The 27,133-nt window shown below is 35.7% G+C and overlaps 1 protein-coding gene and 1 non-coding gene across 2 annotated transcripts in view; one reads left to right on the top strand and one right to left on the bottom strand.

The window, feature by feature from the left end:
* The first annotated feature begins 2,400 nt into the window (after nt 1–2,400).
* On the top strand, nt 2,401–2,504 carry LOC122110457. Its single transcript, XR_006147868.1, has one exon. It is a non-coding gene; the product is annotated as a small nucleolar RNA U13 (small nucleolar RNA).
* A 14,436-nt stretch (nt 2,505–16,940) lies between these two features.
* Pcdh19 (protocadherin 19) overlaps nt 16,941–27,133 on the bottom strand; it is a gene marked incomplete at its 3' end in the record, with an annotated part of 67,888 nt that continues 57,695 nt past the window's right edge. The window contains exons 4-5 of the mRNA XM_042683062.1: nt 25,497–25,555; nt 16,941–17,113 (exon numbers count right to left, since the gene is read on the bottom strand). Of these exons, the coding sequence (XP_042538996.1) occupies nt 16,941–17,113; nt 25,497–25,555 (232 nt within the window). The remainder of the gene's footprint in view (nt 17,114–25,496; nt 25,556–27,133) is intronic.

The following is a 27,133-nucleotide window of genomic DNA, read 5'->3' as shown; positions in this document are numbered from 1 at the left end:
AAGTCTTAGTCTAACTGTAATTTTTATTTATTTTTTTGCAATTTTTATTGTGATTAAGTGATTACATAAATTTCACAAATTTCACAGTATTGTAGAATAGTGATACTTTGTTGAAGTCACAAACACATTCTAACCTTCATGGGGCAAATTGTCTTTATAATGGATAACTGTAATTTTTAGATAGACAAGTGACATGCACCTTCAGTTTTTCACCCCAAGCTTTATGACATTACCACTGAGCAGCTTCCAAGGATGGAAAGCCAAAGGGAGGAAATTAAGATGAAAGAGCAATTACCCTTCAAAGTAAGCAAACCATACCATCTGTTAACTTGAATATGGCACTCATTACAGATCCATTGGCAAATGGCTATGTGCTTAGGACTTTGAAAAGGTTATGCCAAGAAACCAACATTAAAATAAAAGAAACTTAGAAGTCAAATTACCAACTCACTCATTCTGCATTCAAAAACAGACAAAAATTAAATTCACATGGTATAAGCCATGCATATAAGGTGTTGAAAAGAGCCAAATAAGAAAAAGAGATCAGGACAAACAGAGTATTAATCGTAAAAGAGTATTTATAGAACTTAAACTTGGTCTATAATTTCAAAGTGAGAAAGAAATGTGGTGAGGAAAGACATCATTGTGCAAATTCCATTTTGAAGACCTACTCTAGAATATTCACAATACTAAGTGTTTTATGTTTTGTTTCATTTAATCCTTACAACCTGCTTGCAGAGCAAATATTACCAATATCTCCCATTTTGGAGAAGAGAAGCCCAGAGACAGAACAGGGGAGTAATTTGCTTATAGTCCCAAAGCTCTTAATGTGTGTAATGCAATGAGAACTTCACTGACCTGAGCTCCAAACTCAGATAAGTGCTCTTGTGGCTAAATGAGATCATTCTACCATGACAGTGCTCAACTCAACAAGCCAAGAAGGAAAAGGTCACAGGGGAAGAACAGATTCAGAATTATATTGTCCTAAGAAAAGGTGAGATTCAAATAGAAATATAATGGGATGTGAACATAAAAGAGGGATTTGAAGAAAGGGGAGGGAGGAAAGAAAGGAGAACTGAGGAGTGATGGCAATCAAAAGATGTTATATGTATTTACAATAAAAAATATACAAAAAGATGTTATGTATACATCATGTATGTGTGTATTTATATGATAATAAAACCCACCAAACACTATTTAACAAATAGAGCAATTAGAATATCATGATACAATCCTTCATATTACAAATGTGTATGTTAACTTAAAATTTTAATATAATTTTTATAAAATAAAAAGTACATTAATCTACTAAGGGGCATCTGGGTGGTTCCATATCTTAGCTATGATAAATAATGCTGAAATAAACATAGTTGTGCTGGTAGCTTTAGTATGGTCTTGTTTGTGATCATTTGGGTAAATGCCCAAAAGTGGGATTGCTGGGTTATAGGGGAGCTCTATGTGGAGTCTTTTGAGGAACCTCCATACTACTTTCCAAAGTGGTTGAACAAGTTTATACCAACAATGTAGTAAGGTTCCTTTCTGTCCACATCCCCTCCCGCATCTGTTGTCATTAGAGTTCTTGATTATAGCCATTCTAACTGGGGTGAGGTGGTATCTCAATGTTGTTTTGATTTGCATTTCTTTTATGGCTAGAGAGGTTGAGCATTTCTTCATGTGTCTATTGGCCATCCTTTTTTCCTCTTCAGAGAAGCTTCTCTTTACATCTTTAGCCCACTTATTTATTGGACAGTTGTTTCTTTCAAGACTTGTTGTTGGGGGATTTAATTTTTTGAGTTCCAGGTATATTTTAGATATGAGACCCTTGTCCTTTGTATGGCTAGTAAAGATCTTCTCCTAAGTGAAGACAGGCCCAAAGAAACATAGGTCCCATGGTTTTCCTTATTTGCAATTACTAGCATATGTCTGAGACAAGCAGAAATGGTCAGATAAGTTGATGTTAGGCGAAATGAACCCTAAGATAAGGACTCAAATGTTTTTCTTTCTTGTGATTGTTTTTAACATACTTATGATTTCTTTGTTGCTTTGTATGTTCCTCCCCCACGGTATAACCCCTGTTTTCACTGTATTTGATGTTGGTATAATTTGTGGAGAGGAAGAGAAAAAACAAATTGTTTAAATAGGGATACAGGTGGACCCATTGCAACAATGAGATGTACAAGACATTATATCGAAAAACGAACTTTACAACTTTGGCGGGGGGGGGGGGGGGGGGGGGGGGGGGGGGGAATGAAGAGGGAGATGGGAAGGGTGGGAAGGGGAAACAAAGGAGGAGGCAACAATGCTTGATAAGAAATGTACTCATTACCTTGCCCATGTAATTGTAACCCCTCTGTACTGTATTTTCACAATAAAAAATAAATAAATAAATAAAAAGCACAGATCCTTTTCCAATTCATAAGTATGATGATTGGGTCCTCATCCACTTGTGTGACATGTGCCTCCCTCAAACCCTGTTATGACGTTGACATATTACCCATCTGATGTGAAATAAATAAAAAATACAGAAAGATTAAAAATGTAGTGGCAGAGTAGGGATAAAAGTAATAAAGAAGGTAAAGATAGGCAAAGTAATATATATATATATATGGAAATATCACAATGAATCCCTTCACACTGACAATGAATATATACTAATAAAAATATGAATAGGAAAAAGAAATTTCACTTTCAGTTACTGATCCAAGAAGCATTGTTCATCATCCCATCTACAAATATAAAAACTGAGATTTTGAGACGTTAGTGACTTATGCAAGGATGCATGCTAAATTAATTAATTATATAGCAAATGTTACAGCTCTCAGTTCCCTCTGAGCCATGTAGATTAACATGTGTTAAGGACTATATTTTCACTATTTTGCATTGGATTTGGATTTTTAGGAAGGCAAAAGTTATATACTTCTGGTTACATTGATCATAGAATGCTATGTTCAAACTATGAAAGAAATTTTATTTTCACAATGAATCTGATTTTTTCCTAAAACTTTGTACTCGGAGTTCTTTTCCTACGTCTGATTTCACACATTTTCATTTGCCTCCATCCTTCCCCCTCTTCTTGCCATTTGGATGTTCACAAACACAAAGATGTTACAAGGTCCTTCTCAAACATTTTGTGCCACAAAAACATAGCCTGTAAGGTAGATTCAAAGTGAGCCATCTAATGTGCATTAATACAAGGCAGAAAGCTCTAAAGCAAGGCAGGGGTAAAAAAAAAAGTTTCCCATTTATCCACTGTGTATCGGAGTAGCTCTCTTCTGGGATTTATATAGAGAACATTTTGCAAGGGGTTGTGCTTGAAGGTTTTTTTTCAGTCATTAATAAATTCAGGTTTTTTTCACCACAAAAGAGACAAAAGTCCAAAGGCACACAAATTCCCATCATTTTTCAGATGACAATGTCCCCATGGACCTTCCTCAAGCTCATTCATATAACAAAGAGATGAAACCTTTCAGGTAAGAGCTGGGAATTTTTCAGTCTATTGTTAGGAAAGAATAGAATATTTCCTCCTCAGGGTGACTTTTTAGAGGAAAACTAGAACTAAAAAATACCATTTTCTTATTTATTTTTAATCAAAGCCTAAGCATAAGGTGAGAACAACATCAAAATAATCAAGTGATGTCTGCCACCCATTATCAATTTAAGAGCAATGACACAAGGCAGGGAGAACAGCAAAGAGCTATACTATACACCCTTAGACTTGTGGTGTGCATTTCATGATATGAGGAAAGTAAAATAGAGTCAACATTATCAGAAAAGAACCACAATATCGTCTACCTCCGAAGTGCTTAAGAATATGTGCATTTCACTATTTAGAGGACAATACACCACTCTTCAAATGTTTTGTGAACATCCTATGATTTTTCAAACCAGAATCTGGGCTGACACAAAAATTATATTTGATAGTGAAGGCAACTTTCTAAAAACATCACACAATGAATAAATCAAATGAGAATTACCCCTATGTTGCTTTGGACATTAATAGCACTGGGAAAATTTACTCAGTTGCTTGGACATGCCCTTTCTGTGGATGACTTCCAAATCTCCACCAAATTCCAAACTTGGAAACAATCCAACAACAACCATTTACAACTTGGAATCTGCATAAATGCATTGCTTTTCTTCATGAGATGCTGGGAGTGTGAACTATAACCATTTAATGAAATGTCTTATCTTCTGTTAATGGGATCAGATAACCACAGCAGATGAGTGGCTTTGAGTGGTGAGGACCCTAAAATCATTCAAAATGTACATATCACTGACCCCATCTACTTTCTGTTTTGAACAGTTAATATGTACCAGGAAATTTACCTGGGTCATCTCACAACCATCGTGACATTTGCAAATGATAAAATACAGAGTTCCAAAAAATAAGCGATTTTACTGAAGTCAATAGTCATTTAATGATAAAAGTGAACGTGGAATCTAAATTTGTCAATTTCCAAGTTTCTATTCTTTCTTTCTTTCTTTTTTTTTTTTTTTGGTTGCTCATGGGGCTTGAACTCTGGGCCTGGGCGCTGTCCCACAGCTCTTCGGCTCAAGGCGAGCACTCTACCACTTGAGCTACAGCGCCGGTTTTCTGGTGGTTTATTGGAGATAGGAGTCTCACAGTCTTTCCTGTCCAGGCTGGCTTTGAACCGTGATCCTCAGATCTCAGCCTCCTGAGGAGCTAGGATTACAGGCGTGAGCCACCAGCACCTGGCCCAAGTTTCTATTCTTGGCCACTATGATGTTCTTCTTGCCTTTTTGTTTACAGGAAGACTAACAATGCCACTCCAGAAAATAATACAGTAACGTGAGAATCATTGTACTGGTTCATTAGAATTGGTTCATATTAGTTGGAGCCTAAACTGATAGAACAGTATCTAGAGGACTCCACTGAAAAGTAAAATTCTCTCAGGTGTAACTATGAGGATTAGCAACAAAGTATATATTAAAGGAAGTTTGGGTTATACTCCAGTGTTCCTGCCAATGTTAGCTTCAACCATAAATATTTGTATTTTACATCATTTCTCTTACTACCTTTTTCTAATTTTGTGAGCACTTCTCAATCTGCTAAGATTCTGAAATGAACCCTCAGTTTAAACAGCTGCCATTCATTTTTGTTGATATTTTTACAAATTCTGTGCTTTTTTCCCAATTTGGGTGCTGTAAGGGATAAACAATATAACACGCATTCCCTATTATAAAATTTCAAGTACTTTTCAGGACTTTAACTATTCTATACTGATAACAGTGGAAAGCTAAGATATGGAAGAGGTTTTCAGTAATGCTACAAGTAGAATATTAGGTATTGTGCTTGAATTTCTCACAGGTACTTTATTCTCTAAATGATCCTATATGATTAATAATACATCTCTGGAGAATATATCCCTTTCTAAATCAAATAAAACACTGTCTAACTTTGCGAATCTTGCTTATTTAATAGACACCCACTTCTTCATCTAGAGATTCTGTCTTCTAGGATCATGGAAATAATTTATATTAGGCAATTTTTGTTTCAAATAAATGAAAAAGAAGAAAGGCACAATAAGTGCTGTAGTCAGATAAACAAAAAGGACAGACTAAACACATGGATCCAACATGCTGCAATCATGTATCATCCTCTTTGTTTAATGACACATTTCTAAGTACTTGAAATATCAAAGAGGGAGTGGGATGGGGAACAAGAAGCAGCAGCCAAGAATGCTGCATCCATCTTCATCATTCAAATAATAGTAGTTTGAATGTTGGGTGAGTCCATTTGATAACCTATCATTTTCAGCTAAACAGCTCTAGACTTTAAGAGACATTTCCTCCTCCTAAATGTACCATACTCATTCCTCAGCTCATCATCCCACGGAAAGGAAGCAAAACACACCTCTACCCCTCTCAAGCAATCAAGAGGAATTTAGTCCAAAACAGAAGGCAAATAAGCAGTTGGCAGACAGGGCTACAGCTCCAGTTTAGAAATGGATAGCTTCAAATCATCAACACACAACATTGGTGGAAACATCTGCCACCCACTTCAGTACCACCAGAATCTGGAGAACATTCTAAATCTTACCAAAAGTGGCTTTAAAGTAATTTTCTGTCATTTTAATTATCAGAACATTTCAGATTAATCATCTAAACTTTACTTATATAACAAGTCAGTCATTTTCCATCATGAGGGAAAACACTATATTAACAGAAGCCTTAAAGTGAACTGTGTTTCTCTGGGATTTATATTTTAAACCAGAGATCAAGTGTAAAATAGTTTTATGGATCTCTATCATCACAAAGACAACACCAAAAGGCTAATAAGAGATTGTTAGTTTGGAATGGTAGTGACCTGGTGTCAGCTCCAGCAGCTCAGTCTGTTTGTACTCATTAGCTACATAGATTATCAGCTGAATTCAGAAAGTGTTCACTTGCTATGTTAGCAGAAGGCTAGTGTGAGTTCATTTACCTTCCATTCAGCTAACTGGGGCCCACAGTAAGGTAATGTTTTCTACAATCAAAAATGAAGATTTGTACTAATGGCATGGGGAAAATACAAATAGGGTGAATGAGGGTGAATATAGTCAAAATACTTTGTGTACATGTGTGAAAGTGGAGCAATGAAACTTGTTGAGATTGGTTTAGAAAGAGAAGGGGGAGAATGACAAAGGATGACAGAGGGAGTAAATATGATCAAGGTATACTGTATGTAAATATGGTCACTTCAAAGTGAACCCTCTCCCCTTTTTACAGCTAATTGAGGCTAATAAAATATTTGGGGGAGGTGTGCTTTGCCTTCAATTTCAGCTGACATCAATCACAAATCTGAAAGTGGTGAAGCTCAGAAGAATAACAAAGCCTTCTAGATTGACAGTTGGCACAGAACAAAGGTCTGCTTTAGATCTTTAAAACTCCCTTTGTGAGCTGGGTATCAGTGGCTCATGCCTGTAATCCTAGCTATACAGGAGGCTGAGATCTGAAGATCATGGTTTGAAACCAGCCTGGGCAGGAAACTCCATGAGACTCTTATCTCCAATAAACTACTCAAAAAAGCCAGAAGTGGCATGGTGGCTCAAGTTGTAGAGCTTTGACAGTGCCCAGGCCCAGAGTTCAAGCCCCAAGACCAGTGAAAGAAGGAAGGAAGGAAGGAAGGAAGGAAGGAAGGAAGGAAGGAAGGAAGGAAGGAAGGAAGGAAGGAAGGAAGGAAGGAAGGAAGGAAGGAAGGAGGGAGGGAGGGAGGGAGGGAGGGAGGGAGGGAAGGAAGGAAGGAAGGAAGAAGGGAGGGAGGGAGGGAGGGAGGGAAGGGAAGGGATGTGAAGGGAAGGGAAGGGAAGGGAAGGGAAGGGAAGGGAAGGAAGGAAGGAAGGAAGGAAGGAAGGAAGGAAGGAAGGAAGGAAGGAAGGAAGGAAAACCTCCTTTTGTGCCCAGATACTATATTTCTGAATTCTCATCTTACCACTAAGAAAGTTCACCCAATATACAAAAACTCATAATAAAGAACTCATCATTTCTAAAATATACAAACAGTTTGATAAGCATTGAATTGAGCAATACAATTTGCACTTTGGGATTTACTCTTTACTTTGCCCTTAATTTATGTCTTGACACTAATAAGGTTTCTAAGCCTTATTTGCATCAGTTTCTCTTCCAGAAAAAATGGAATAGATATTTATATGCAGCATTGTCTAGTGTATATTGATTGCTTGAATTAAAAAGACTAAATTTCTTGCTAGTTATGGTAATAAAAATCCCTCAACTTTAATAAAATAGTTTACTTTTGCATATGAATAGTTCAGCTTCTGCATCTGATTTGCTTTTTTTATCAACAGTGTTCAACCTGACTTAAAAGCTGAAGGCATTTTTGTTTCAATAAGCTGATTTTTAAATTAAATTAAAATCAAACCCATTCTTTTGGTTCACTTCCCAGATTAGAGTAACTGACAGCCTCATTAATGATTAAAAACAGCAGGGGGCTATGCCTTGGAACAATTTGACCTGTCTAAATATCTTGGAACCTACATCATTCCTTGTCTATGTGCTAACAGGAAAAGATCTTGTTGTTCACACAGGTTTGAAACCCTATACAAAATGAAAGAAGAAAGATCTATTAAAAGAAGGGAGTATATGCACTTTGGTGTACAAAGTGGCCCCTGAAAGTTGGAAAATACATGTCTGGAACTGAATTTGAGTTTGCAAAACTAGGAAGTTGTCTTAGGTAGAGTCAATTAGAGCTACCAAATTTTTCCAGGTGATAAAAGAAGTGTATACTGGAAGATTTCTACTTAAAAAGAAATATTAGAAATTATGATTTTGTTCAAACCAGATTAGTTACACTCAAAACCTAGAGACTAGACAATTGACCACATTTGGAAAGATTCTAGAGTTTAGCCAACTCTGGTGCTATGGTTTTGAGTTTAACTTCATCCAGGTCAAAATGTTTTCTGTTAAATTATGGCAGGAATATAAGACAGCTCATTAGACAGGAATGTGGGACATTGCTAAGTTAAAAGAAACCAAGCTTACCATAACATAATATTATTATTTCCTCTTAGCAACTTTGCATGGTTGCTGTCTACGCAATTGTAAAAGATAACGGAACTGAACCATTATTACCAGGACTCCTAAAAGGCAGACAGTCTCCTGAGAGGCCTCCTTAATATGATAGTCTAAAAGCCACAAATAGTTGATCCTCTGATAAACTCCTCAAATCACCTCTGCTACACAACATCTTGCACAAACCTTCAGTCACACAGTAGATTTTGTCCTATATATTTCTAAGTAAAGCCCACTGTTCACCATAAAACCTAAAATCCTACAATGCCTTTTTAGCTTTGTTAACTATTCACACATGTTTATCCCCAAACATTTTTCTCAAAACAACTCTGGAAACTACCTCATTGATAATCTCTTTAGCACTAACTCAGAGGAACTAATCTGTATTGTCTTTACATGGCAGAATGTTTGGTTTATGGGGTTATATTCTGTTTTGTTCATCTACCTTGAGTTTTGTTTTGTTTTGTTTTGTATTCTTTTGTTGTTGGTTTGTGATGTATTTTCTGTGTGGGTGTTTTTTGCTAGTAAGAATTTGAACTCAAAATGTCACACTTGCTCTATTTGCTTGCTCCAGTAGCTCTCTACCACTTGAACCATATCCCAATTCCTGCTTTTTTATTAGTTATTTTAGAAATAGGGTTTGAAGACTTTTTGTCTGGACTGACCTTGAACCGTAATCTTCTATATCTCAGCCTCCTGAGTAACTAGGATTATGAGCCACCAACAGTGGGCCCATCTAAGACCACTGAGACCTTTTAAAATATTTCCATAAGAACCTGTATGTAAGTCCATATAAAACATCTTTCTTTTTCGGTATTTAATTATTAGATATATTTATTATACTATGATTTATGTCTTAAATGTATTTATAACTATCTGATTTAACATATCTGTTATATATATATATTATTGTAAAGACACTGTACAGAGGGGTTACAGTTACATGACTAAGGTAATGAGTACATGTACTAAAACACCTTTCTTTATGACGCTAAATGCGAGCTCAAACTTCTTTTATCTTGGGCTTGGAGGGATTTTTCCAAGCTACAGTTTTATTGAAGCAGTCTTACAACAAGAGAAATTGAAGATTCCCTGTGAAAAAGCCACATTTCCAAAATAGATGTATCAATTAAGCTTTTCCTGGCCCAAAATGTACTGGCTATGAAACAATCTGATGAAGACAGAGATTAAAAGTAACTGAGGTAAAGCCTGACCCTAGATGACAAAAAGCATCTGTGTGAAAAGAGAAACAGCATCTCACAAATATTTTGGCCACACAATTTCAAATGACATATACTTCTAATATTTTTTAAATTGCTTCCCCAAAACTGTGACTGGACTTAGTGTCCCACATTTATTTTATAATAAAGAAGAGGAAAAATAACCAGAAAAACACTATAAATATTAAAATGTCCTGTTTAAATTTATATTTCCCCATACTGATGGAGTTTATTTATGATTCTTAGCCATCTTAATCTAGGACAGAAATAATAGTTCTTTGAAAGAAAAACCCACAGAAGATAATGATTTTGCTATTTCAATGAGCTTTTTGAATTTGTGAAGCAATCCCTATAAATTGGTCCCATAAAACAACTTGATTCCTTCTTTCCTCTATTTATCATGGACTATAAAACAATTGGAATCTCAGCACTGGGAGCTCATGCCTGAAATCCTATATACACAGGAGACTGAGATCTGAGGATTGTGGTTCAAAGCCAGACTGGGCAGGAAAGTCTGTGAGACTCTTGTCTAAATTACCTCCAGAAAACTGGAAGTGGTGCTGTGGCTCAAAGTGGTAGAGCGCTCACCTTGAGCAAAACAAAGAGCTCAGAAACAGTGTCCAGTCCCTGAATTCAAGCTCCAGAAACAACCAAAAAAAAAAAAAACCTGGAAAATGCTCATCTAGAAAATCCCTAAAGGAGCATAATTGTATCTACCATACCATGTTAGGAACTGGCTTCCCCTACTCTTTCAATGCAATCCCATTATACCAAAGTGCTCTTTTAAGAACATTTTTCTGTTCAACTCAATCTTAACTAATTTCTTTACTAATTCTATGTAGTCTATTCCATCCTGAACTGTTTTGGTACTGGATGAGAAGCTGCTACAGAGGGAAATTTTAATTGAACAGTGTACTCCCTTTATATAACCTCCATCCTCCGATGATTTCTAAATACCTAGAAACATAGAAATTCTTAGTGTAAACTAGTCAATAAAGCATGTGGCATTTATTCTCTTGGTGAATAATGTATCTCTTTTACAGTAATGTTTAGAAACAGTAAGTTTTGAAATGACAAGAATAAGATAACTTAAAAGTTCTAAGTGGATCAGAAAAAGGTGTGTGTGTGTGTGTGTGTGTGTGTGTGTGTGTGTGTGTGTGTGTGTGTGTGTGTGTGTGTGTGTGTGTGTGTGTGTGTGTGATGGGATTTCTATTTGAAAGCAGATAGACAGTTGCTATTACTCCTAAGGTCCTGTATAGAGAAAAGGCCCATACCAACATAATGCTAATGATAACTGCTAACAGCATGAATGTTTCCATTAGTTAAGAGCAACTTTTTATTCCAGCAACTATTTTGTCAATAAACTGTAAATAACACTATGGAATCAATCTAATTATCTGGTTCAGCAATGTGTATGAAATAATCAAAAGAAAAGCTCCACCTCTCACCTCTCTTGCTACCTACTAAACTATTGTTAGAACAGCAGATATTATAAAAGTTTCTTAGCATCAGAAAAAAGATTAGGCATTGAGTGTCTCTAAACCAACCAGATAACTAAGCACGTCAAAGATTAAACCTATCATGCTACCTGCTCAAAGGTCAGCAGAAATTCTCCTCAGCAGGTACATTAGGAAAAAAAGTTATATTGTTGCAATTAGAACATTATGGAAGAATTTTCATAATATTCTTTGAAAATAAGATTGATTAGAATACTTTCACTTGTTTCTTTATTGGCATAATATTAACAAGAATTTTAGATGGTTTTTACATTAGAAAGAATTATTTTATCATTTAAGTAACCTTGATCACCTCAGCAAACCTAGGATAAACTAAAGTAAATTAAAATGATAACTTTCATATTCAATAAATGTCAGCAATATTCAACACATTAAATTTATAGAATAAGGCACATAGTAGATTGTCAAAAGTATTGTTGCCTGATATTAGAATGGTGGAATACCTGAGACACAATGAAAGATGCTCAAATCACATAATAGAAGCATTGCATACCGTTTTCTAGGTTCAACTAATTAAACACTTCACTAGATACATTTGCAAGAGGATGAGACATTTTAAAAAGATTCTATATAAGAAAAACTAAGGAAGAAATAACAACATGAATTGCAAAACAGTATATCCATACTCAAAGATGCAAATTCAGGTCTAGGAGGATCTAATCAATCTCTTTGTTGAAGTAAAGATAAAAGTTTTGGACAGCAAGTGTTATTCTGATAAAATGGAATTTTCAATTACTCTATGAACATCTGGTATTTGCTACCATTTCTGGAGCCTAGAAGCACACTGCTTTGTAATGTCACAAAATAGTCTCCATTGAGAACTCCCTGTTTTGCCAAGAGATTAATTGAAATGAATGTTTGAAAATTTAGTGAGGTGAGAGGTGAGTCAGGGGGATATGTAAGAAGATAAGGAAAGGATGTTCAGTCCCTGAATCACAATTTCATTAAAAGCCTAGAGAAACTGAAATTACACATTGTTGGTAGAGTGTTGAAAGTGTAGACATCTTAATACACTGGTGGGTGACACTCCACTATGTATACAATGCAGACTACAGAACATTTCGTGACTAATTTGTAGCAACAGTTACACTAGTTACAGACAGAGTTCTTGAAATCCCATGTTTTACACAGAAAATTTACTGAATGATACTTAGGTGATGAATCTAATAAGTAAACAACTTTGGAAAAATGTAAAAGCATCTACACTTCCAGAAATAAAGCAATGATTATATTGCATTTGGATGCATTTGGATATGAAAAGCAGATAAATATTATTGCAGATTTCTGTACATTGCCTGCATTTGGTATCAATTAGCCTGAAAGGGAAACCAATTCAGTGTTATAGTGAACTCCAAACTGGGTGCATATTAGAGTTATTCAAATCATTTTTATAGCAGATGAACTTACAATCAATAATTAAAATCACAAGGAAAGAGACTGAAAAGACAGGGATTTGAAAAAACTTGGTTGGGCTTGGGACTAGTGTACGAGTTTTTTGATAAGATCTCCATAAATAAAGCCCAAATTCATATTAAGATTATATACTTAAGTGAGCATAGTGGGATAACTATGTTATCACAAATGGTCATAGAAAGAATTGAGGAAAAGCCAGAAGCCTATTAACTCAATCAAGATAACCCAGATAGAAAGAGATCCAAACCTAGTAACAACTCCAATCATGCAACAAAATCATGAGCTTCTGGCAGCTCTCAACAATGTCAATTGCTTTTTGGAGACTGTCAGAATTAGATAAAGCAATAGTCTCATCCCCAACAGGAAGTGGTAAAATTAGCAAATAAATTCATGAACGAAAGGCATTGGTTAAGAGAGCCGATCCAAGCACCAAATCACTAAAGAAATCAAATCAGATGATAAACAGTCCCAAAACAGCAGCACTTATCTTGTTCTCATGACACTCTTAAGAGCTATTGAGTGATAGCAGCATCCCAAACAGTACCATATGCGAGGAAAAAGGACAGGTTCAAGAATTCTCTATCATTTCTTTTCTGAGAACTCAAGAGCTACAACACAGGGAACAACTGAGACTTAATTTATGGGCATGATGGATGACAAATTAATTTGTAAATCAGTCACAGGTAATTTGGCTCATCAAGTTCATCTACCTACTGACCTGGTTTTAGACTCATTAATAGAGATACTAAGATTGATAGTAATCCAGAAAGCAAAGATTCCTGTTATTCTCTCTCCACCTTAGTCCTCCTCACCCTAACCCAGCTCAAGGGTAAACAACACCCAAATTTGCCAGGGATTGAACACTTGACTTTTGTCCTTTGAGTACAAAGATTTTGTTTTTTTTTTTTTAACATATTCTCCTTCCCTCAGTTAATTTAGTGATTCTTGATTTGCATGTCTAGAGAGGTTCTTAGAGAAGAGTGCTTGAAAATTAAGATATTTGGGTCATAAGGAAGCACTGTTGTCATGCACACTAAGAATTCTTGTGCTAAAGGGGATAAACAAAGGAGGAGGTAACAAGGCTCGATAGGAAATGTACTCATTCCCTTACTCATGTAACTGTAACCCCTCTGTACACTATTTTTACAATAAAAATTAAAAAATAACAAACCCTGAAGAAACTGGCAGTGTGTAGAAGCAAAAGAGCCCAGGTGTCTATCAGAAAGGGAGGAACAAAGACAGTTTGTACCCTTTTCTCAAATAGCGGAACATCTGTTTAATCTGGTCAAAATAGATCATTGAACAAATCATTGAAAAATGGATGAATATATCTTTATTTTGAAAATCCTAGCATTCATTACAAATCATGTACTCAAACATGTGCAAAAAAGATACACTACTAATATTCAAACTAGAATATTATAGAGAGATCCTCAGGCAAGAAATCCAGGGTAAACTAAACCTCCAGTACCATAGTATAAGGTACATTATTTTGCATACATTTGACCTGGCATTGAAGTTATTCTTACAGAAACAAAAGAAATATTGGGATCAAAGATTAGCCTGAGAAGTACAAGATCAGGCATCCATGTTGAATTCACGCACTGAATACCTTTCAACCACTGTGTCTTAGAATAAATTGAGATACACTTATTATGGGAATGCAGGTTTAAGATAGTAATGCTATAATATGTTAATTGTTGGAATAGCTGCTATATTTTTGAGGTAGAAATAATCAACCCAAGTTAACTGATGACACAATCTCTGTGGCAATCTTGGAGTTGATTTGGACATACAATTAAGTCTAATTATAGAAAGCTTCAAAAGTAATGGGACATTACAAGGTAGAGCCTGAGCTGTAAAAAAGACCTGAATTCCCTTGGTACATAAACTTTAGTCACTTACTCAAACTGAAAAAGTCCAACCCAAGGGATGACTCAAGGAGTATCCACTGCTAAAATAATGGAAAAAGACTGTATTTGCCCACCCTTTCTATATCCATATGTCTGACTCACCTTAATCTCTCCCCTCCCACCAACACATATGAGATTCTTTATATTCATTTTTGTTAAACTATGTGTTAATTATTCACAGGAATTACACATTGCAAACCTCCCATGTGTATATTATATGTTAGACATTATGTTTATGAATATATGCATATGACCTTATATATGTTTTCTGTACATAAGGGAAAAAATGGAACTAGGTAACTTGAGCAGATGTGTGGGATTGGGAGAGGTGGGAAGGGGTAATGGAAGGGGTAATATTGGCATAGATTCATTGTGCTCATAAATTGATAGGTTGAAACCCTTTGTACAATTACTTAAAGATATTAAAAATGAAAAGAATAAATAAATGCTCATTATACAAAAAAAAAAAGATAAAAGTAAAATAATGAAAAACAAAATATAAAAATGTTGCCAAAAACAGCAAAATGTTTGTGTGTGAGAGAGAGGAAGCAAAGGGGGGAGGAGAGAAGGAGAGAGAGAGAGAAAGAGACAGACAGACAGAGAGACAGAGAGACAGAGAGGGAAGGAGAGGGACAGGGAGAGGAGAGAGATCATTATCTTATATGCAAGAGAGTCTTGAAACACTGTCACACATTTGTTTTAGAATACTTTCATTATTATCCTATCTAACAGTATATAATACATCCCATTTTTAAGAAACACTCAGAAAAATCTAGCTGCAGTCTACTGATACTGTTTCCCTAGATAAACATGACAAAAAATGAAAACATATGTTGTTTTAGCCACATATGAAGTGAAAATCAATTATGACAATTACGTTTCCTGAAGGCATTTCATTTTAGAAAGCATCTAGCTAAAAGCTCTTCTGATATAAGTAAAAACCTGTTTCTTTGGGACATATTCCACTAGTAAATGATATATACCGATCTGCATCCTGTAACATACTGCTAATCTTCTGAGAATTAAATTGTCTCTATTTCAATTTTATAAATGTTTAATTCTTTCATCCTTAGTAAAGTTTTCTGAAAGTATATTACCCCTGCAGATGTCACCATTCAGCAATTAAGGAAGACAGCAATGCCCAATTGGTAGTGACTTCTCTACATTATGGACTTTGACACTTTGGTCTGCTGGAGAGGGAGTAGATTAAGTAATGTATTAGAATCTTCAGTCACTAATTTCTTTGCATAGAAAACATTTTGTTTTATAAATCTGCATATTTTATCCATTTACCAACCCCAAACAAAAGCAATTAATGATGTTTACAGAGAAATGAAACAGCTAAAGACCAGTACATAATCACCAGATTTTGTTTTCTCGTCTTTAAGACTTTTAGCACTAGGGTTTCCAGCTGAGCATGAGTTTAACTTCTCTCAAGACATAGCCAAGCATTCTGAAGCTTCACTGAGCTTAAATACCAAATTGAATTCATACTTCATAATTGAAAAAGACGGGCAGTTTGCATAACATGTTTGCATCAGTAAAATATTGAAAATGACATTTGTGCCCAAGACCATCTGAACATTCTGCTTTCACTGAACTCCACTAATGTTTTTGCCTACCATTTTTAAATAGCATCTTATGCCAAAGCATGTATAGCTGAGTTCACGAAAATAGACTTTTCTTCATAACATGAGGACATCACTGATTTCTCAACATATGCTTTGAGTTGCTTTTCACATTAGAAGAATGTTTTACATTGACTAACATACATTTGCTTACTCTGGTCTCTCCTGTGACCAATGACACGGATTTTATATGGTAGTTAGATGATTTTGGAACAGTAGTCCTGTAGACAAATTCAGATGCTTACTTTTTATCCTAAGTAAAGAGTAGATAATCTGTGGTCAGAAAACACAGTCTCTCTCTAGGTAACCATTGGGAAATAAACTCACGCCTCTGATCTCATTGGAACTGTGTTCTGTGCAACTTAACTGATCAGCTGAATTCATGAACTAAAGCAAAATAGGTGAGGGAGCATCTGCTCATTTCCTTTGTGCTTGTTGCAGTTATTGTTGAAGAAAAATCAATATGTATATTGAGTCCACTTGTAAAACGCCCAAACACTAACATCTACACTATCACCATCTTAAAGGATCTGATCTGGGAAGGAGAGAGGAAGAATTTGGTTAGGTGTAATGACATTTCAATAACCGTAGCTGCTACTAAACTGTGAGCTCAGTAGATACCTTGAGAACAGATTCATTTCCGTAATGTTATGTTGTGCCTACAAACATTCTTGGTGCTTTGGAGTCTGCTACTACAACTTAAAATTTGCTATCCCTTACCATGGTCTGGCATCTGAGATCCCATGGAGGTCACACTGGTATTCAGCACATCATTGACAGCAGTATCACAGTACAGGCTCCTCTGGACATCATGCTCACTGTCAGTCTGGTCACTCTCCTCATGTCCACTATCCTTCAGGCTGTTACCCTCTAGGTCCTTGAAGGTAGAGCTGCTGGGTTGAAGAAAGAATGTTAATTTACAATTATGATAGAACAGATTTTTAAATTTTTCCTGAGCCAGGATGATGCAGCCAAGAGTGGCTGAATTATCCAACAGAGTGAAATAGGAGGAAGAGAAATTGCTGTTTAAATATAATGAAGCTTAATATTGCAAAGACGTTCCCACTATCAGATACTGATGCAGCTAATATATTCGTTCACTTATTTTCAATGAATTACTATAGAGAGGTGGAGTAAAACACAAATCTAAAACAACCACCTCTAATGAATGTCATCATTTTAAGCTTTGTTTTATACAATCAAAGTAAAATAGTAATAGCTGATGTTTACTAAATAATTACTATTCATGAGTCACTGTTTTATGTTTATTAAATCATCACAACTCTATAAAAGAGAGGTGCTACCAGCATTCCCATTATAGGTGCAGTAACAGATACATAGAAGGTAAACAACTTGCCAAGGACATACTGCATTCCTGAGACAGTGAAGTTATAGCAAAGACACACTCCAGCAAATGTGCTGTTGTCCAAACAAAGGAGAATGCCATGGCTTGAACTGGGACAAGTCCCAACAGTCCTTCTGTGTCTCCACAAAGGGAAAGTTATAAAGATGACATTACAAGTTCTATTGATCTGTTCAACCGTGAACATTCACTTGTCTGCCTCTCTAAGATTTTAATAAAAACATTCAGAGCATATGATGAGGAGTTATGCTGTGGACACAAAGTATACACTGTCACTTTCCACACCAAGCCAAGAAGAATCACAGCATATTTTTAACATATGACCAACCTAGATGTAGAATACTTGTTGACTGAAATATAAAAAGGAAAACATCAAGAGGGCAGTATCTGAAAAGTAGTAATTATGAGAAAAAAGAGTATGATGGGGTGAAGCATTGACCATTTGTTAATTATTTTCAGAAAGGATAACTGAACATCAACTTCACTAAAACTGAAGTCACTCAATAGGCCAGCTCATTTGATTCTCCAAATGATGTCACATCACTAACTCAGCCTTATGAACCCATGAAGATATAGTTCTATTTAAAAAGTCATACTTGAACTAGAAACACATGATTTAAAGTGTCTCACCATTTATAGCTTGATGGCATACCATAAATACTAATCTCACAATTTAAACAGATTCAGTCTTATTTTAGAAAAAAAAATGTGGCCCTGCTGAAAAACACTGTGTCTGTGTGTGAGTGTGTGTCTGTGTGTGTGTGTGTGCATGTGTGTCTGTGTGTGTGTGCTCATGTGCACGAGCGCTTGTGCAGGTGCATGTGCCAGTCCTGGAGCTTGAACTCAGGGTCTGAGCACTGTCCTTGAGCTTTTTCAAGGCAAGTGCTCTACTACTTGAGACACAGCTTCACTTCTGGAGTTAATTGGAGATAAGAGTCTCATGAACTTTCCTGCCTAAGCTGGATTCAATCCACAAGCCTCAGAAATCAGCCTCCTGAGTAGCTAGGATTACAGGAATGAGCTACCAGTGCCTGGCAAGAAAAAAGAAATAATTTCATAGGCTTCTCCATTTTTAATAGATTAATTTTCAACCTATATTATCTAGTATCTGAAACATAATGAAATATTATTTAATCACCAACACAAAACTGCCACTTTAAACCAGAAAATTCAATGCTGAATTAACTGCATTACAACAGTTTCCAAATCATGTTTGAGATACATAATGGCTAAAAGCAAGGTGATTAGCCATCCCTTAGAGTAAGGCTTTTTAACTTGGGCATTACTGATATTTGGGGCCACATAACACTTGGTTGTGTCTGTTCTGAGCATCAAAGTAACAACCGAAAACATCTTCAGCAAAGCATTGCCAACTCACACCTAGTTGAGAACAACTGTGCTAGAGTCTTTAAACTATTTTCCTATAGTATACTATAGTAAAAAAAAAAATAGTACTAACCTTGAAGTCATTAGAACAAACGATAACCCATAACCTGGGGCTTGATGTCTAATATTTTTGTATCTCAATTTTCTTTTTTTATTGTGAAAATGCTGTACAGAGGGGTTACAATTACATGGGCAAGATAATGAGTACATTTCTTATCAAGCATTGTAGCTTCCTCCTTTGTTTCTTCTTCCCATCTCTTCCCATCCCCCCCCCCAATTTTCTTATCTATAAAATGAATTTGTTAAAATCTTCACATGCCCACTTTGAGAATTCAATAAGACATTGTACATGAATTATCAGATACAAATACATGGTAAATAAGTGATTATTGTTTAATATATCATTATTCTATATGGTAATACCTTCATTGAGCTACAATTAAAATAAGATGGCCTAAAAGGAATGCTACTGCACTGTAGGTGGGAATGTAAACTGGTTCAACTATTCTGGAAAGCAATATGGAGATTCCTCAAAAGACTAAACATAGAGCTCCCCTATGATCCAGGGCATTTACCCAAATGATCACAAACAAACAAGGCTACAAAACTTCCAGCACAGCTATGTACATTGCAGCATTATTTACCATAGCTAAGATATGGAATCAACCCAGATGCCCCTCAGTAGATGAATGGATCAAGAAAATGTGGTATATATACACAATGGAATTCTGTGCTTCCATCAGAAAGAATGACACTGTCCCATTCATAAGGAAATGGAAAGATTTGGAAAAAATCGTATTAAGTGGAGTAAGACAGACCCAAAGAAAAATAGGCTCCATGGTTTCCCTCATTTGTAATAATTAGTTTATATTTGGACTCATCCTAGCAGAGGATCACAACACTTCAATAGCTATGTACATATGACCATATAAAATGATGCTAACTGAAATAAGATATGGAAACAAAAGGGTTTTTTGTTGTTTTTTTAATGTACTATGTGAAGTTATTTTTTTCTTTTTCTTTTTGTTCCTTTCATTTACCCCTGTTGTCACTGCTTTTTATTTTGGTACCTTATGTCTTATTTGATTTATTTATTTATTTGATTTGGGGAAGGAAAGGGGAATAACAGTATGTTGAGAAAAAGGACAAATGGTGAACGAATGCAACAGCCATACTCACAAGACACTATGTTGTAAATGACCCTTATAACTTGAAGGGAAGGGGAGTCGGGAAGGGGGAGAAGGACAGTGGGAGAAAATTAGGGAAGGTATAACAATTTTTGACACGAAATGTAATCATTACCTTACTTATGTAACTGTAACCTCTTTTAAATCACTTTACAAAAAATAAAATAAAATTTAAAAATAAAATCTGTAAAGCATTGTGAGCAAAAAAATAAATAAATAAAATGAGATGGCCATAGTCTTTTATAGGATTGCTTTGTATAAGAATTTTATACTTAAAATGTTTTTGTATTTTCTGTAAACAAATCAAATATTGTCCATTATGTTATTTCTCCTAAAATTCAGGAACAGAAAGAATAGTTTTCCTGTCAAATATGTATTCTTCTATTATTGAGTAATGAGAACTATGTGACCCAATGTGCTTTTCATTTTGTCTTGGCTTCTCAGAAACTTTGAGGGAAACGTAATGTTTAATTGCACTGAGTTACCTCCCTGGATGCCAGGGATCTCTATCTCTTCTCTTAATTGGCTTTAGATCTGCCTTTTAAATTTTTGATTATTCATTTTACATGCATCTGAATGTTATAAACTACCTCAGAGTCTTTTTTGGGTGGTGACAGAAAGAACAGAAATAAATCACTTAGGATTAAATACTAAGGAAACAACACAGTTAGTGTGGACACAAGAAATTAGTATTCTCAGAAAAAAAGAAAAATGTATATACCATTATTACCTCAAACCTTGGGACAGTTAACTCATTTAGAGATCAGTTTGCCCATTTGACAAACCAAGTACCACTTACTCTGATCTTGTAAGGACATTTAGTGGATTAATGACTGAATTTGTGTAAGGCAGTTTAAGACCCAGTGAGCAAGATGCCACAAATTGTAAAACAACCTGGCAAATGGTTATTCGCCTCAAACAAATAACAATTTATGCCAGACATAAAAATGCTTATTTCACTTGCTTTATTACCTGTGCACCTCTTGGGAGATGAAAGACTTGTAAAACAACTTTTGTGGGGCAATAAATTAGGGGTACCTGCTTGCAATGCTATTGTAACTGCAAATGTTTCTATTACTGCTCTGGTAGCAAACTGAGAGATAGGTTCATTTGAAAATACCCAGAGCAGGGTACACAAGAGTTACTCAAAAATGTTTGATATAGAAATATTACACAAATTGTGACCTGTATTTACCCTTTAAAACACTAGAACTTTTTTACAAAAGACAGAAGACTATGAAAAAAATAGGTCATTTCTTCCTAATCTGTGACACCACACACTCAAGAAACCCTATTTGACACTAAGAGGGTAGTGAAAGTCAAAAGAGTATTGAAACTGTTCAGGAACCTAAGGAAGATTCTAGAGTATTTTTGAACTATTTGTGCCACAATTTATTTTGGAATCAGGTAAAAACTAGAGGCTCTCTAGTATTTGAGCTAGAGACTTCCTTTAAGTCTCTCAGATTATTCCAATGTACATTAAAGCTCAGAAATTCCTGGCTTAAAGAAAAGTTTAGTGTTCATTTTCCTCTGTTCTTTCAACAAACAAGTAGCTAGCACTTACTATATACAAAGTACCATACCTGATGCTACAAAACTCCAAGATAATTTTAGTAGTAAAGACAAGCACTGTTCATGGTAAGGAGCTAGTGCTCATTTTTCTTTCCACATTCCTTTAGCACCTTACTCATTTCCTTTTTTGGCTACAGCTTCATGCCTTGCTTGAGAATGCATCAAAATCGCTACAGGACCAGACAGTAGCCTAGAGAGCAGACTTGAGGAAAGAATATTTCAGCAGGGGCAAAGTACTGCTGGCTTTCTGAAAGCAAGGAAGTGAAGCAGGAAATAAACACATCCAGAGAGAATTTCATATTGTCTTGGCTTGTCAATCTGGAACTCCTCTCCTTGGGTATACATAACATCACAGGTGATGTTATGGAAAAATTAAAGCTACCGAGATATAATGCTAGATTCCTCACTGCAGAAAATTATGGAGAATGTGCCATTTATTTTTATTTTTCCCTTCCAGATACATTGTTCACCTATGTCACCCTTGATTTATGCCTATGAAAACCCCTTTTCCCTTTAGCTTTCCATTGGGATTAGCCCAAAGAGGACAATAGCAGGAAATAAGATCATGAGAGAAGACCGATGTTAGGATATTGATTGTCTCCTCTCCTCCTCTGCAAGGCCCACTTAATAATGACAGCATCCTTCACCTCCAGAAGTTGTTAGCACTGTGAAGTCAATGTTCCCCCCATACTTTCCTCCTTATCATTTCACAACTATTTCCAACTCCTCTGCTAGTTCTAGTACCAAAATAAGTAGTGTCCATGGGAAATATTTATAAACAATCCCATTATGAACAAGCTTTCTTTGTGTCATTCTAGTTTGAGTGTCAGATACTTTCCCTGATTAAAACAGGAAAGAACTAGAGGTAGTAAGTGACTGCTGTTATTCAACTAGTGAAAGACAACTGTGTTTAAACAGTCTAGCCAAAAAAGTCAAAAGTGAAAGTCCAAGATATGCTCTTAGAAGAGTAAAACTTGAATAGAGGTTAATAAAAGAGGTAGGAAACACACCCTCAAAGTTGGGCTGAAATTAGTTTGATAATAAAATTAAAACTGGCAATCAGATTCAGAAGTTTCTGTACAGAAGCTTTTTTCCATGTTTAGGAGTGAATCTTTAAGAAACCACACAGAGTGAACCCCTCTTAAACACAGCTGTGAGCTACTTTAACAAACTTTACATGGTTTTATCACCCTAGTTTTACGCAGCACTTTCTTTTAATAGTTTCCTCACATTTTACATTTATAATAATTACTCCCCAGATAAATATAGCTTACAAGGTATCCCATGTCTAAACTCAATTTGTTCCATAAATTCCAAGGTCTTCCTGGTTTGTCAAAGCCCTTGAAATTCCATAAATAGAAACTGGCAAAAATGGAGGTGTCCCTGAACTTTCAGATGTTTCCCTTAATTAGGATGATCCCTGGCTAAAGAAAAACATACAAACTTTGATTTCAGGTAGTATCAGAAAACATTTCCATTGGGGCTGGGAAGGTGACTCAGTGGTAGAGCGCTTGCCTTGCATGCCTGAGGCCCTGGGTTCGATTCCTCAACATCACATAAGCAAAAAGAAAAAAGCTGGAAGTGGCGCTGTGGCTCAAGGGTAGAGCGCTAGCCTTGAGCGGAAGAGCTGAGGGACAGCGCCCAGGCCCAGAGTTCAGGCCCCACGACTGGACCCCCCCCCCAAAAAAAGAAAGAAAACATTTCCATCAAGAGCCCATTAAACTCATATTGTATCATGTATCTGTCTGTGTGCGCACACTCACACATACATGCACATGTGTGTATTTATTACTTTGTGTGTGTGTGTGCGCGCACACATGTGCGCACATGTAAATCAGTTTCCCAATGAGTCTCAAAGCTGCTTTGGAAATACATGCATCCCAAAGCTAAATGTTTGAACATAAGTTTTTTCTCTCATCAGTCTGCCTTGTAAATTGGCTATTCAGGGCTGACCTAATTATGAGAGTCCCCAGAAATCTTAGCTTTCCACCAGACTATGAAAAAGATAGCCTCATGTTATCAGTGTAACCTGGTCATAGAATTCCTAAGTACCTAGAAAAAGCTCGCTTAAAGAGCCCAAAAGGATAAAACAAGTCACTATTTTTACTGTATGTTTAAAAAGAAGCTTTGAAAATCATAATCCTGAAGTACAAAACAAAGCCAATTTCTCCTACAAAGCCACTCTAATTAATGCATGTAAAGACAGTTTTTCTTTCTTCTTAAAACAAGATGGTCATATAATTTTGAATTAGGTACCTTTTGATTTATTCTTCAGGCCAAGAAAATATTCTAAATGGCTTGTCCCCTACACCTCAGAAAAATTTCAAAGTATGTTAAGACTGGTAATATACAAGGATAGTCTTTTTCAGTTGACTAATGATCATCACTTAAGGTTACAAGCTTTCCCAGACCAATACAAGTAAACCTAAAGTTATTTTAAGAGTTACTGCCAGATCATAGATTAAATTAGATACAATTTCAAGTTTTTTTTATAGCAGGATAGTTTATCCCTAGAATTTTACTCTTCTAGTGATGTAAACTTATGGATTTAGAGCCAGAATAATAATCGAATTTTCAGGTCTTCTCTACCCCATTTCTAATATACCCTGCTTGCCTCTTCATTTTATTTCTATTATTTTAACAAACATATTCAGTGCTCAATTTTAACTGCAGAATAACCACTGAATCATTCGAGAGGCTATTTACATGAAACAGTAATAAGTGGATCATATGAATGGCCAAACACTGTTTTGTTTTGCTTTGCTTTGATTTGCTTAGAAAGGTGCACAAAAATTCTCTCCTTGTCTCAGTTCTTCTTTCTTAGAGGACTTCCTAAACCCTTGTCCTTTTCCCATTGGATGACTTTAAGGCTTGGAGAACTGGGTGGAAACTTCTTTATTAGTAGGCAGCTCAGCTCTGTACTTGTATGAATTGTAACTCAATGGATAGCTAAATTAAGAGCAACTGATGATACAAATTTCTACTTCAAATTTCTCTTCTAAACACTACAAAATATCTTAATAAGTATTGGGTCAGGAAAATTCATTTTACTCTCCTCTAGAAGGAAAGTTTATCATTAAAATTATCCTTAAAATGTCAAAGTAGCGAATAAATAACAGCAATCTCTGAATTCCCTGGAAGTTCCAGATGAGGGAGAGCTTTTAAAGTATGTGAGTAGCAACCAAAATTTTTCTGTCAATATGATTTTGAAAATTTTATAATATATTGCTGTTTCTAATATTGAATTTTAAATTTTCAACAAAGCCACATCTTAATATATCCTAAATTTATATTGCTTTTGTGAATACTTACATAAATATTGTGTGTATGCTAGTACTAGGACTTGAACTCAAAGCTTAGAGATCTCAGTTGGGTTTTTGTTCATGGCCAGTTCTCTTCTATCACTTGAGCCACACCTCCATTAGATCCCCCATTTTTATGGAAAAATATGCCAAAAGTGATGGAATTATCAGTTATATTTACTTACTTTTTATACTTTTCTTGAATTTTCCTAAAATTCTGTAATAAGCATATAAACGTTCTCCTTAAAATCCAAAAAGCAGTTCAAATTAGCTTTTCTTTATATATTAAATTAAACAGCCATAGAAATATGCAAGCAAAATGGGAACATGGTAGATATATTAGGAAAATTTGTTCAAAGTACACCGTGTCCATGTGTGGAAATATTTCATTACAAATGTACGTTAACTCAAAAATAAAAGTTTAAATTAAATAAACAAAAAGAAACAGGAAAGTAAAATGACATACCTTTTGATTAAATGAGCTCGGCTATTCACATAGTTGGAGTCAAAAGAATAGTTTTCAGTCTGTAATGAGGAATAAAAAGATGGGAGAGGTTATATGGATGATTCAAAAGAACAATACAAATATGTTACTTAAAAGAAAAATTTTAACTAGGTAAGAAGCAATAAATGGATTGGAAACCAGTTGCCTGAGCAATGTCTTCTTTGGTTCCCTGGATGCTCTATGAAGGCAGCACCTCACCCCTGCAGACCAGAGAGGACCGGACACAAACATTCCCTAGAATATGGCTGGCTTCTGACCATGTAGCCATTTATGGAGGAGACAATATAACTCAAAATACTTACAGAAACTAATTGCTTCACCATTCCCCAGTGAAGACTATTCTATGCCCATCAAATTGATTGGAGTTCAAAGGTATTCTTATTAGTAATAGATAATTAACATGTTAAAGTATTTATTCCAAAGATATGGAAATTCAAGCAAGGTAATCCCCTACTGTGGACTTAAACTCTGCACTTTCCTTTGTTTTAAGACATTTTCTCAGTACTAGTTATGCAGGAAAGCTTTCATTTTATCACAGATATAAAGGCAAACAAGTATTATGTCTACAACAGGGTGAAGGGCAGTCCACAGGGGATGCCAAAGCCTTTCATGTGAAACATGAAGTTTGCAAGCAAACCCCTGTCTCAGCTCCTATCATTAAAATACCACTGTCTAATCTGGTTACAGTAGACTGCTGGAGCAATGGCATTACAGAAACAAATGCAGAATACCTGCCAGATAAAAGAGATGGGAAAACAGCTTATGAGCACCCAGAGGCTAGGTGGATTAATGGTGGGGGTGTGTGTTAGTTTTAAGAGAAGTGGAAGCCAGGGAAGAGTCTACACCGAAGTAAGTCAATGTACTAATAAAGTGGACCTTACATCCAATAGTGAAGTACAACTCTTCTCAAACCATTGTATGAAAAGAAAAATTCCCAAACACATCCTCTCCACTCTCCTGCCATTCCACCAGCAAGCCTCCACTATACCCATCATTCCACAGGGGCCTTCTGCAATCATTTCAACTGAAAGTGCCTGGAGAAGAAAGCACAATAGCTGTCTTTTGAACAAAACAGCAGATTCCTTTCAGATGACTACCTGTCAGACATTAACTGCACTAGGCTCTAAGATGTAGTTCCTTGCTTTCAAGGAGTTCACAGTTTGATAGAGGAGAAAATGAGACCAGTAATAGCAAATCCAGCTAAGACACGGACACTAAACAGCCAACAGTCAGGTTAAGGATCCTAAACACCTAGGGTAGATAGAAAGCAGCAGGTGGATAAATAAAGAAAGGAGAGAGTATTAAAAAGAAAATTAAAAAAGTAAGCCAGACCCAAAGAAATATAGGCCTCCTGGTTTCCCTCATTTTCAATAATTAGTATATGTCTAGGATAATTTTATTAGATGAGCAGAAAAGCTCAAAATCTATGTGCATATGGCCATATAAGATGATGCTAAGTGAAATGAACCCCAATATATGGACACAAAAGGTCTTTCTTTGTTGTTGTTGTTTTTACTGTACTCTGTGATTTTCTTGTTTCCTTTGTATGGTACATTTCTTAACCTTTATGTACCTCAGTTTTCTCCCCTGTGGAATAC

Source organism: Dipodomys spectabilis, unplaced genomic scaffold (assembly GCF_019054845.1).
Source record: "Dipodomys spectabilis isolate Male_0828 unplaced genomic scaffold, ASM1905484v1 ptg000077l, whole genome shotgun sequence".
Classification (NCBI taxonomy): domain Eukaryota; kingdom Metazoa; phylum Chordata; class Mammalia; order Rodentia; family Heteromyidae; genus Dipodomys; species Dipodomys spectabilis.
This window is presented reverse-complemented; position numbering and strand designations above follow the sequence as displayed.